The 13,883-nt window shown below is 38.7% G+C and overlaps 1 protein-coding gene across 1 annotated transcript in view; it reads right to left on the bottom strand.

The window, feature by feature from the left end:
• Positions 1-13,883, bottom strand: part of CUBN (cubilin) — a 273,653-nt gene that overhangs the window by 222,202 nt on the left and 37,568 nt on the right. The window contains exon 18 of the mRNA XM_032474139.1: positions 197-341. Coding sequence (XP_032330030.1) covers positions 197-341 — 145 coding nt within the window. The remainder of the gene's footprint in view (positions 1-196; positions 342-13,883) is intronic.

Genomic DNA, 13,883 nt, shown 5'->3' with positions numbered 1-13,883 from the left:
GTCCAAAGATAAGCGACTGTTGCCTTCAATTTTATTGCAAAGTCTAACTGCATAAAGATATCCCAGAATGTGACACTAGTATTAGAATTTCCCCCTTATCACTGGGGGACATAAAATAACTAAATTATTTCATGAAATGAAAATGTTACAGTCAGGCAAATTAGACACCTAAAAATTAAGGCAAAAGTTTTCTTACCAACTTGATAAACAGCTCTGAAACTAGCTCTTGCAACAGAAGCATCTATTTTAAGTCTCATCCAGATACTATTAGTAATGGACTTAATGTGAGAGAGGGTTTCATTGCCACAGACTTTTCCAAGCAAGGTTTCATCATCTCGAACCTAAACAGAAAAATAAAATTATCTGTAATCCTAATCAACAAAGTTACCTTGGCCATGGTGGCATTATTTCGAGATAAGAAAATGGCAGATTCAAAATGAGTTATATTCTAATCTGGGTTACATATTCATATTATGAAAGGTAGTCAGTGGGTCATTTTTTAGCACCTTGAAAGGTAGTCAGTGGGTCATTTTTTAGCACAATGCAATAATAGCAAAAATTGATTTAAAAAATCTTAAGCCAAAAAAATCCAAAATCATAAGAAGTTTTAAAATGTTCTCCTAATAATTTCCACAATGTCAAAAAGGAAATAAATTTACAATTTTGCATTATTTAGAAAACAACAAAATATGAGAACATAACATATCAAAATTTGCAAGTTTCAGCCAAGTATGTAATCAAAGAAATTCAAAGACTAAACTGCTTTCATTATTGAAAGAAAGAAATACAAAGTAGATGAAAGAGAGTCAACTTAAGGAGTCAACTTTAAAAATTGGGAAAAAAAAGATACCAAAATGAGAAAAAATAAAGTACAAATAAAAGCAAAACCTAATAAAATACAGAAAGGTAAAATCCGTAAATACATTCAAGAACTGGTTTTTTGAGGGAGGTTAGGGGATAGAGATATGAAAAGACATGTCTTTGGCAATAAAGATAAAGGAAAATAAAGAAAAAGAACAAAAACTGGAATAAGCATAAATACACAAAATCTAAAAAGACAAAGACACAGATACTGAAAAATTTGTTCATTATGGTAATTCTACATAGAACAGTATGTTGAATATTTGAAATAGTTATTTCAGAAAAATTCTTAAAATTATTTCAAGAAGAAAAATAAAATTTGAGTAGACAATAAGTCATGGATAAAATTGAAAACATTACCAAATAATTACTCTCCCCCCCAAAAAAAGAACTAGAAAATGCTCTGTCTGGTAAGTTATTTTAAACTTTTAAGGATCAAGTAACTCCCATATATAATTTGTTCTAAGGAACCCTAAAACATGGAATGATTCCCAAATAATTTTTCTCAGAACCATCTCACCAAAACCCAACATAGATAATACAGAAGAAAAACCATGGGTAGATCTTACCTATTAATATAGATACAAAAATCCTGAACACAGTTTTGGAAAAATGAATTCACTCCACTGTTTGGCTTACATATCAAATCAAACATGAGAAGAAGAGTAATACAAAAGTTGTTTGAGATTATAAATTATTCATTAAGCTCATCAATAGATCCCAAAGGCTAAACTGCATATCTCTGCAGATGTCAAAAAGTTTGTTGGCATTCCTATTAATTAGAAACAAAACTCTTAGAAAGTCAGGAGCAAAAAAAATTTCCTTCTTATAATAAAGACCACTTATTTTAAATCAACAGTCAGTATCTTATAGTGTAATGGCCTTGAGCCTGGTCTATGAAGTCACGTAGACTGGGTTCAGTTCCCACCCTTGTCACTTACATAACCTGAACAAGTTACTAAATCCAGGCGTAGCTCAAGGATTTGCTGGAGCCACCAACAGAGGACACAAATGTGTGAAATCCTCAGCAACATGCCTAGTACTAGAAAATGTGGGCTCAAGAATAGCTGTTATTCTTGAACTTTTTAAAGGTGACACACTAGATGTTTCTCACCCAAATCAGGAATTATTGCATCGATGTACATACTACCCTTGTTATATAGAATTATCTTGGAAAAGCTAGCCATCCAATATTAATCCATTCCCTCAACTAACATCATCAAGGCGTCAGTAAATGCTAGGACCTCTGCTGGTGACCTCACTGTGAAAGACAGCCACCACTCACAGGAACTCACTACAAGCAAGCACATTGTTTTTAAAAGGCATGAGCATCATGTTTGGGCAAGTGCAGAGTGCTACATCATTACTTAACACAATGGTTCTCTAGGTACAACAATAGGCATTTTGGAAATCCGTGAAGACATTTTTTGTTTGTGTTTTAATTTTTAACACAATGGTGGTGGGGCACTATTGGCATTTAGCGGCTGGGGGCCAAAGATACTAAAACACCCTGAAATGTAAGAGACAGTCACACACAACAAGGATTCTCCTGTAGCCTAGGTGATATTCATTGCAGCAACTTTTATAAGTGTAAAATCTAGCTCTATTTTATATTCTAAATGCAAAACATTTTTGCTGAGTTTTAAAATACACCAAATTTTCCAAGATGACAAGTAGAATGTAAATCCAAAAAAAAAAAAAAAAAGCTCTTTTTAATTTTCTCCTGGAAATCTGCCAAGAATTGGTCACCATTTCAGAAGATTCATCAGCAGCGTCCAGAGCCATGCCAGCAGGCATTTCCACCGCAGCGTTGAAATGGTTCAGGGAGCAAACAATTTACGACTTCATTTTGTCTTCAAGTGCAGCTTGGCCAGACTTTTAACATGCTGACATCACTCTTTTTTTTTTTTTTTCCCCACTTTTCTTTGCTTCTCCTAAATCTTACACTTAGAACTTTATTTTTATTTATATAATGTATGTACACAGTGTGGGCTTATATCATCTATGAATTTCATTGCAGAATAGTGTGAGGGTGATCTCAAGGTATTAAAGAGAACCACTGACTTCACCAAAAACTCTGAACTCCCACAGAGGATTAGGGAATATTTCTCAACAGAAATAACTTTTTTTTTTTAATTGAAGTATAATCAGTTTACAATGTTGTGTTAGTAACTGGTGTACAGCACACTGATTGAGATAGACAGATAGATGATAGATAGATAGATAGATAGATAGATAGATAGATAGATAGATAGATAGGCAGACAGACAGATGTTCCTTTTCATATTCTTTTTCATTATAGGCTATTACAAGATATTGAATATAGCTCCCTGTGCTAGGCAGTAGGAAGTTATTGTTTATCTATTTTATATATAGTAGTTAGTGTCTGCAAATCCCAAACCCCCAATTTATCCTTCCACCTCCCCCTTTTCTCCCCTGGTAACCACAATTTTGTTTTTTATGTCTCAAAAGAAATAACTTTTATGCTGAAACCTGAAGGAATATCCAAGTCAAGAGGAACTGGAAATAAAAGAAAGAGCTTCAAAGTGTGAACCTCAAAGCCGGTGGGGACATGGCAACACATCCCTCCCACCCGTAACTGGTGGAAGCATACATTTCTGGAACAGAATTGGACAATATATATCAGGAGTCTTGAAAATGTTCATAGTTTTGGACCCAGTAACTTTAAGTCCAACACTCCATCGTAAGGAAATCACTGAAGATACAGGCAAAGACACCCAAGGATCCACGTCAAAGCACGCTCTGGAGTAACAAGAAGTAAAAATATTCCAAATGTCTAACAATAGGAGGGCAATGAAATAAATGATGGTACAGCCATACGACTGAGTCTCACACAGACATTGAAATTGCATGCCTTTCCTCTGGCTCATTCCCAACCAGCTCCTTTACTGAGCTGTAACACAAATTTCACATACGCCCATAAAGTTATGCTAAATAGTTCTCTAACCAAACAGCAAACCTCTGAGGCAAGAGAAAATTTCTGTTTCACCCTCAGCATCTAACACAGACCTTTGCAAATACAGTGTGACAGACGCTCGTCAACTCACTAATCTTAAGGCATGGTATGATGGTTCCATTTTTGTTAGAGACACAGACATACCACAGTTCTTGGAAACCAGAAAAGCATGAAACACAGAGTAAGATATCTTCCTGCTCTGGAATCCTCCAAGGTGCTGTTCGCTTCGGCTGAGATTATAGTATCTCTTTTCTATTCTGCCCATTAGAAGATGACAAGAGGGAAGAAAAACAGCCAAATAGCAGCAGAGCAAGCTAAAGTGGGCCGTTCCCATGGGCTTCACTAATGAAATTCAAGGACTTCAGCAAGGAGAAAGGCAGCTGCAGTCCAAATGTTTTAAGAGGAACTTATAGGGCTCAAGGGCTTTAAACCTAGAAGGTACAATTGATTTTGGCTAGGTTTCCCTCTCTCTGTGGAAACAAAACCTTATTAATTCCAAAAGCCTGTCTTCTCCCTGGATCCCAGACATGGCAATACTGTAACCACAATCCTTAAATGCTCTAACGTGACCAAACACTGTTGCAGCACATCTTGCATTCAATATCACAGGGCTTGTGAATTTGTATACCCCTCCCCCACAACAACAACAAAAAACCCCAAAACCCTCTTTCCTTTGTGTTTGTGCACTGAGCTAGACTGCATTATTTTTCTTAATTGTTCACATCCATCTCTGAAAGAGGATTGAACATCTCTGCTCCTTGCCCTGTAACTTGTGATGCCTCCCTATGGAGAATTAATATTTATCCTTCCCATCATCTGTGGGCTTGGCTATAGGGCTTGCTTTGCCCAAAAGAGTATGAGCAGAAGTGATGTACCAATTCCCACGTAGAGGCTTGAGTCAACCATCTGCACCTTTCTCCTCTCACAAGACCAAGGGTCAGGGTCCCAGGGACAGATGGAACGAGGACCAGACCAGCAGAGTTGCCACTGACCCTAAACCAGCATGTTAACATGAGTGAAGAATAAACATATATCGTTGTAAGCCATAGAAATATTTTGCTTATTGTCGGTTTTTACTTGTTTCATCGTTAGTGACTGTTACCGCAGCATCACTTAGAGATAGATGACTCCGACTTGGACCTGGCTCATACTGACAAATGGGTTTTCATAAGAAGTCACGTGAAGCCATACCCTGGTCACTTCCAGAAGCATCAACACACCACATTCGTTCTTCATTGCTGTTCACCTTTACAAACCAATGATAAGGACCATTTCAAGATCTATGCCGACCAGGCTCAGATTTTTCATTGATTGCCTTATTCATTCAGCAAACACTGATTGTTTCAGGCTGAGAGAGCCAACTGATTACATATGACCCATGAGTTTTAACCCTATGGAACAGTCTGAATGGCTTCTGATTTTTACAGGCAGCAGACTGAACTTGTTCCTGAAGAGAAACGGCTCATAAGAATTTTTTTAATAAAAGAAGAGTTTTCATAAAGGACCTACAACCTGTAGAAAGAGCTAAAATTAACTAGGCTGAAAAACATGGTTCATATGAAATTTTCAGTGTGCCTGGAGCCCAGGCTTTAGCATCTGCAGTGGATCAGGTCCCAAAGCCAGGTCTTCATCCCCGTGCTCATTTGTTTGTATCTGCTAAGTATCCAGATTTGTTTTTATATAACAATTTCATAACTCGAGTTAAGTATTTAATCTTAATTCAAAGCAAACCAAATACGCTGGCATTTAGGTTTGGTCCAACCACGAGCTGAAAACAGAACCTTCACATCCAGTGGTATTTAACATGTGGCTTCCTGCGCAGCAAGTGACCAGTTGGAATGTCTCTTAGCTAAATAAAGACTTGATCCCAGAGACCAGCCTCGGGTTAATCTGCGCACACAGGAGGGGGATGTGGCCCCATTCCAACCGGGAGAGTAAAGGGTGAGGGAAAAATGAGATGAGAGAAGCCACCCAGGGACTAAATGTTACTTTCTTAGGTTATGATCTTCACTCTTCATTATTTTCATGATTTCATAGTTAAATTTGTAAAGCTTTGCATGCATTATGAAATAATGTCCCTTCTGAGATCTTTTTCAACAGAGTAAACTGTGAACGAAGAATACTGCAAACCATATCAGTAACAAAGAATGCTGAAGCCATCAAGTCATCAGCGGCTGCCGCCACCCCCTAGTGAGGACAGGCCTGCAGCCCAGCCTCTGCAGCCACTCACAGTGGTGCTCTCTGAGGGGACTCAGAATAAGAAAGGACAGGATACTGGCCCTAGATAGCTAGGTGCTTGTCAAAGAAATGAATACAATGAGCCCAAATGTTTCCTTCCTCCTATACATTGAAAAGCACTACATTCTTTAACTTGAGATGCCTGGTTTTCTTTAACAGTTATCTTTATTGTTCCAACTACCTGGCCTTTGTCGTAAAGCTCCTATGTATCCTTGCTCCTCCCCTACCTCTTTGGAGCAGTCCCTCAGAGTGATCTGACAGGCTGTCATCCCAGGCTGAGTCCTCAGAATTGTCCACCGAATAAAACATATCTCAGCTTTTAGGTTGTGCATTTATTTCAGTCGACAAAACTTACCCTTCTTCTGATTTTTAAAAATCTGCTTTTCTAAAACCAGGAATACGTGTCCAGTTTTACCTAAAAGTGTGTTCCTCTATGATCGTAAACGCCAGTGTCACCTGCTCCTACCCGCTCTCCCCTCCCCATCAACAGAATGATCGTCATGTTACCTCTTACTAACCATTCACTGCTGTGCCAGCCACTGTGCTAAGAACATTCCGACTGTTTCCCTTTTCATTAGAAAAAAAAAAAAAAAAGGCTAAGTTCTTTACCCCATGTGCAAAGCCCTACAAGATCTAGTGCAGCCTAACTCTTGTTTTTCTCTACCCCTGCTTTGTGATTCCAGCCACACTCATCTGTTTTCAGTTCTTTGTGTTAAGTTTTTTCTCAATTCAGTCTCGAAGGCTCTGTCAGCGCCTCTACCTGGAACCCTCCTTCTCTCGGCTCTTTGCTTTGCCAACGCCTTCTCGTCCCTAGGGAAGCTACCTCTGACCATTCAACTGAAGTCATCAACCCTTCTGCTTTCTCTCATATCCTTCCTTTCCTTCACGATACTTCTCCCACCTTGAAATTATGCAGTTGTGTTCTTACTCGTTCCATCTCTCTGTGTTTTACACACCCATCCCTCAGCACAGTGCCCGGCATCTAAATCGTTTGATAAATATTTAAATAACAAATACATAAATGAGTGAATGATCTCTGAAGCCTGCTTTACAGAGTAATACCACTATACTATTATGGATGAGGAAACGGAGGCTCAGGGACATTAAATATCTTGCCTTTAGTGAAACAGAGAGTCAATGTCCTTTATCATGTTTCCATGCAATATTGTTTTCACTTACACCAACAAGCACCAGCCATCCTCTCCATTTGCCCCAATATGCTCTGATTAACCCCATTTCCACAGACTCTTCTTCTGCCTCACTGCTCCCCGGCTCACCTGTTCTGCTAGGTTTGTGTTCTCCAGGTAAGCATGCTACTCCTTTACATACAGGAAGGGCGCATTCTACACAGTCCCTCACTCCAAAACTAGACCGTGCTACCATCTCAGTCTATCTTCCAGCTCCCATGGCGCCAACCTGTACGATTATTCCACCGGACCAACAGCATGCTTTATCACTTCATTAAAAAGCCCAAGATGGCCGAGCAATCATGGGAAAACTGTGCTGATAGCAAAAGTGTTAATAAACTAACCAAATGTTTCTCATCTCTGCCCAAACCCCAAATCCAATATGGTAAAGAATGCAGACTATTGAACATCGCTCCATTTCCCCCCTTTTTACTACCATCTATAGAAAGACATGTCTTTGAACTAAAATTAACTTCAATATGTGCTTAAAAGAAAACAATACTCTTCAGGCTCCTCTGGTGTGTTTGCTTTCTGCAGCTACAATCCAGCTTCTGGTGTCAGAGATCTTCTTCTTTCTCTGCCATTTGGGTTTAGACCCGTAAGCGTTTTTCTGTGAATCACAGCCACGAGACTCTGAACAGCATGTCCCCTGGAGGATAACGAGTGTGCTCAGGTAGACCAAAATTCACAGCCCTCCCTCCACCATCCCCAGGGCTGGAGCTGAATAGCTCCAATGCCTAACAAAGAGCAAAAGGAAGTCCTTTGTGAATCTGAATTCCTCTAAAGATGTGTGGGGATGTGGGAGTGATGCGCAGAGCCCAGCTGGGAGCAGTGGGGGTGGGATGAGAGAGAAGGAGAGAGGGAGGAGGTGCTGACAGGTTCAGAGGGAAGACAGATCCTCAGTGTTCTAGTGTATTGTGCTCTCACACTTCCCCCTTTATTTATTTTTTTTAGTTCTTTAAAATCTTAGAGAGTTTACCTAGTTTTGATCTACAGCATTTTCTTTTTATTTTCTGCCTTGTCTTTCATTTCATTTTCTATTTTCTTCCTCAACCTACTAATTATTTAGGAGCTTATAGATTTCCAAGAAGTTGGACATTAAATATTTTTTAACAATAATTTCCAGTTGCATCACATTATAAAGAGATATGTGGACAATTTCTGCTTTGTGAATTTACTGAGATTGGCAAGAGGGCTAAAATATAATTCATCTGTCATCCCATGACATTTGTAGAACAGGTACACGTTCCCTAGATTTCAGAAGCCAAATTTAATGTAACTTACTTCTCCCTGTCTTATTAATTAGTTATCAAGTCCTCTGTGCCGTTTATTTTTGTTTTGTTTTCCTCTTCTAAGAAGGAACAACTTCCCCAGAAGCCCTCCTTTTCCCCAGAAGGTTCCTCTCCTTCCCCTTCCCTTATCCATCTCTCTTCTCTGTTAACTTTCCACTCTCCCCAAGTCTTGGTGGGGAGGGGACAGATGATCTGGGATTGGCCAAGGAGACTTGGTGAGGAGAGTAGGTCTATTCACTTCTTTCCCTTTCACATCCCATTTCAAGCCCTGGGCTTAGCACCACGCAGGCTTCTGAAATTATTATTCAGACTAGTACTTGCATTCCCTAGGATTAAAAATTAAACTTTCATTATTGCCTTACATGTCCTTCGCTCAGAGTTCGGAGGCTTAAATCACTTATGAAATATTAATGAGAGGTGCTGCCTCCCATTCTGGAAAGATGGCTCTGTCGCATTCACTGAACTATTCTATCTGATTTAAAAGCTCTCTTAGACAAAACACATGGACTAAGAGTTGATCTATTCTTGCCATGCTGACTTTTTTATTACCAGCCACATCACATCACCCATGGGCAAGGCACAGTTTCAGTTGAAGGAGCTATATAAATCCAAGAATTAATATGTAAATGTGTGTTTCTTGTTTAAAAAAGAAAAAGAAAAAGAAAGATATGCTATACTGAGTGTGGGCAATACCACATGTATTATCTTTTGTAGTTAAATTTCATTCTCAAATAAATGTTTATGGTGCTCTCTTACTGAGCAAAAAGTCTTTCAAAGCCACACTATACATGAAAGAAACACACTCGGCTTTGGTATCTTAATCTACATTTAAAGGACGTATTCCCATGGCAACAAGCCATCCAGAACTACAAAATGAGAATATTGGGGATCCTTAGAAGTACATCTATTCACACTCAAAAGAAAATTCCCTATTATCATTCTCCCCCATCTCTCTAGAATCACCTCTTTGGTCTTCATTCTTCCTAACATTTTGGGTGGTCTTCTCTCTCTTGCAAATAGAGTTAATAAATGTCAAAGCCATCTTCCCTCCAAACCACCAGTGTATCTGAAATTCTATTCTTTTTTTTTATTCCTTTGATTAAACATGTCATTTTTAGGTATATCTTTTAAAAATGAAACCATTTTGGGAAGCAATATATTGACTCATAATGATGTTATTTGAATCTGGTTCCAGTATCATTTTCTTCCACACCCACTGTCTGAAACATATGAAAAGAAGTAGGTGTACTTTTTCCTAAGGGCCTAGTTCACAAATTTTCCCTTAGATAGATATGGTTAACTTTGACCTAAGATAATACACGCCTGTCTAGACTCCTACGTAGGTACATCGAAATCCTGTTCTGACAATAATTAAGAGCTTGACTTTTGTGTCCTCAATTTCTTCATTTGTAAAATTAAGGATTTAGATTAAATGACCTTGGAAGTCCTTGCTGGTGCTAAAGTTCTATAAAACAATTGGCTGTATTCTTTTAGGTGGCCAAGGATATAAGAGAAGTCTATTCAATTATTCCAATCACGGTCCATGACCTGTTCTTCTGATAACAGAGTTCTTTTACTTTTTCCATCAACACCCCTTGAGAAAAATTTGATCCTGACTCTGTGGGTATGTGTATACATCAGAATGCTGATACTTCAATGGCCAACCATGAAAGGTCCTCATTGGATGTCTCTAAACTAATAAGTTCAGGGTAGGGGTCAAATTTGGCCCAAGAGAGCCTTACATTTATACAGTGTTTTTAATTCTTCAAGCTTCTTTTATGATTTATTTCTTTGATTTATCTTCACAAAGTGTGAAGGAAAAGGTAGGGCATCTTACAGAAGTAGGAACTCAAGTATCTAGATTAAGAATTGTCCAAGGTTATAAGCCATCCAATGGCTGAACTAAAATAGGAACTTAGACATAGTGTTGAGTGGAGGTGGCAGAGTAGAAAGACCCAGAGCTCAGTCCCTTCCACATGTGCAACAAATGCACAACTATTTACAGGGTACCTATTCATGAGAATGACCTGAAGACTCGCAGAAAAGATTTTCCATAACTAAAGATATAAAGAAGGAACCCTAATGGACAGACAGTAGTGGCAGACATGCAGTATAGTCAAGACCCATATCCCCAGGTAGGTGACCCACAAATGGGAGGTTAATCACAACTGCAGAGGTTGTCCCAGTGAGTGAGGGATTGGAGCTCCACATTAAACTCCCCAGCCCTGGGCATCCTGCTCTGGGAACATAAGCCCCCAGAATGGCTGGCTTTGAAGGCCAGCAGGGTTTGTGCGCATGGGAGACAGCAGGCTATAGGAAACAGAGCATGCAACATCTCACACACTCTGAGTCACGGTGCAGGGCCATGAGTCAGACTTACGTGCTAATCTTGGAGAGACTCCGAGACAGCCAGAAGGCAACTGGGACTCCCTGTGGGGACACAGATGTTGGCAGCAGCCATTTTGGGGAGCTCATTCTATCACAAGGACATTTGTGCTGCCAAGTACCATTTTGAGTCCTTCCTCCAGTCTGTCAGTGTCAGGGGCTTATTTGCCCACCAGTGGGCTGGCAATTGGCAGTGGTCCTCCAACCCTGCAGTGAGCCACCCTGGGACCTGGCCACACCCACCAGCAGGCCAGTACCAGTCCCAGGATGCCCCAGGCCATGTGGTCAGCCACACTGGGGCTTGGACCCACCCACCAGTGTGGGTTGGTAGCACCACACAAGGCAGGCCTAACAGCCAACTGGAGGATGGGCCAGCCCCACCTACCAGTGTGTCCACAGTAGTTGGCTCTGTCACAATAGAAGGGCCCAGTCAGCCCACACAGGGGGCACCTCTAGAGCATACAGCTCTGGTGACCAGAGAGGATTATGCAGCCAGGCCCCAGAGAATACCTCCTACATAAGGTTGCTTCTCTAAGATTGGGAAATATAATCTCCCTATCTAGTACATAAAAATAAACATAGAGAACAAGGCAAAACAAGAAGACAGAGGAACATGTCCCAAACAAAGGAACAAGAAAAATTCTCAGAAATAGAACTAAATGTGGTGGACATAAGTAACCTATCCAATAAAGAATTCAAGGTAATAAACTTAAAGATGCTTAATGAAATTGGGAAAAGAGTAAACACAGTCACAAGATTAACAAATAGAAAATAAAGAGAAGAAGCAAAGAGAGCTGAAGAATACAATAACTGAGATTTAAAAATATACTAGAAGGAATCAAAGGTACATTAGATGATACAGATGAATGGATCAGCAAACTGGAAGACAGAGTAGTGGAAATCACCCAAGCTGAACAGAAGAAAGAATTTTTAAGAATGAAGACAAAGAGATAAAAGAAAGTTAATGGAGAAACCATACATGACCCCTAAAGAACAAATACCTTTTATATGTCACCATTCTTATTATATTACTATTACTACTTTTTTATATATTACTTGCCTTTAAAAAGCCCTGTTTCTGTGCACAAAAACAAAAAACAAAAGCAATGTCAAAATAGTAAGTAATGACTATCACTCTCACATGCTACAAAGAGATCAAAAAGAAAAGGGCATGGATTTAGGGCTGAGATAGTGTTGGTGCTAGTAAAGAGAGCAGGTGAAATCAAACCATAAGGAGAAAATCAAGGTTGTAGGGAGGTAGCAAATGGTGACAAAGTGCAAAAAGCAAAATCAGAAATGACAACTTCATTAATATAGGAGAAAGAATTCTGGGGGAGGTGGATGAGGAAAAGAAGGCAATATGCTATGTGCACAAAATTTGTAGAGTGGCAGAAATCTATAAACATTTAAGAGGTAAGTAAAACTTCTAAGCAACTGTAAGAATCTCGTTGAAGATGGGTATCATGAACTCAAAACAAAAGCTGAGCAGAAATATTTTTGCCACACCATTCAGAAACACTCAGGAACTTAATGGATAGAACTTTAGAGCAGCACATTTGTTTGGCATAATAAGCAGAATGGAGACTCAAAACAGACAGATCCTTGGGGGTTAGAGGTCACACTGAAACTGTTTAACCAAATCACATTTCAGGCAATACAGCAGGTGAAGCCTGACATAGAGAGAAAATAAAATACGGATTAGCGGTCTTAGAAGCAGGGACAGCAATTGTTAGTCCGTGGTAACTGGTCTTTCTCCCCTATCTTGATTCTCCAATCTGGATTCCCAACAAAAATCAACTTCACTACAACATAGTAACTATAGTTAGCACTGCTGTATGATGCATAGGAAAGTTATTAAGAGAACAGTTACTAAGAGCTCTCATTACAGGAGAATGAATTCTTTTTCCGTTTTCTTTTTATTGTGCCTATATAAGATGATAGATGTCAACTAAACCTATTGTGGTAGTCATTTCACAATATAAGTAAATCAAACCATCAAGCTGTACACCTTAAACTTAACAGTAGTGCTTCAATTATTTCTCAATAAAACTTGAAAAAAAATTTTAAAAGATAATGAGGATAGTAAGAGACTTCATCAAGTGTATATAACATCACATTATAGGGGTCCCAGAAGGAGAAGAGACAGAGAGAGAAAGAGGCAGTAAACTTACTTAAAGAAATCATATCTGAAAACTCCCCTAACCAGGGAAAGGAAACAGATGCATATTATCTGTACTATACTAGTTTTGGATGGAATTATATATATTAAAAAATATATATAAAAAAATCCATTTTATCTAATGTATCATTTAAAGCCATTGTTTTCTTATTGGTCTTCTCTCTAGATGATCTGTCCATTGATATAAATGGATGGTAAAGTCCCCTACTATTATTGCTACTGTCACTTGCCCCCTTTGTTTGTTAGTATTTGCTTTATGTGTTTAGGTGCACCTATGTTAGATGCATATATATTTATAATTGTTACATCTTCTTGTTGCATTGATACCTCTATCATTATGTAGTGCCCTTCTTTGACTCTTGTTACAGTCTTTGTTTTAAAGTCTATTTTGTCTTATATATGTATTACCACCCAAGCTTTCTTTTTGTTTCCATTTACATGGGGTAACTTTTTCTATTCCCTCACTTTCAGTCTGTGTGGGCATTTATTTATTTATTTATTTATGTTAACATTTTTTATTGATTTATAATCATTTTACAATGTTGTGTCAAATTGGCAACCACAAGTTTGTATTCAATGTCTGTGAGTCTATTTCTGTTTTGTATTTATGCTTTGTTTGGTTTTTGTTTTGTTTTGTTTTGTTTTTAGATTCCACATATGAATGATCTCATACGGTATTTTTCTTTTTCTTTCTGGCTTACTTCACTTAGAATGACATTTTCCAGGAGCATCCATGTTGCTGCAAATGGCATTATGTTGTCAGT

The sequence above is a fragment of the Camelus ferus genome, chromosome 35 (assembly GCF_009834535.1).
Source record: "Camelus ferus isolate YT-003-E chromosome 35, BCGSAC_Cfer_1.0, whole genome shotgun sequence".
In the NCBI taxonomy this organism is placed as follows: Eukaryota; Metazoa; Chordata; class Mammalia; order Artiodactyla; family Camelidae; genus Camelus; species Camelus ferus.
The sequence above is the reverse complement of the archived record's forward strand: the minus strand, read 5'-3'. Positions and strand labels throughout refer to the sequence as shown.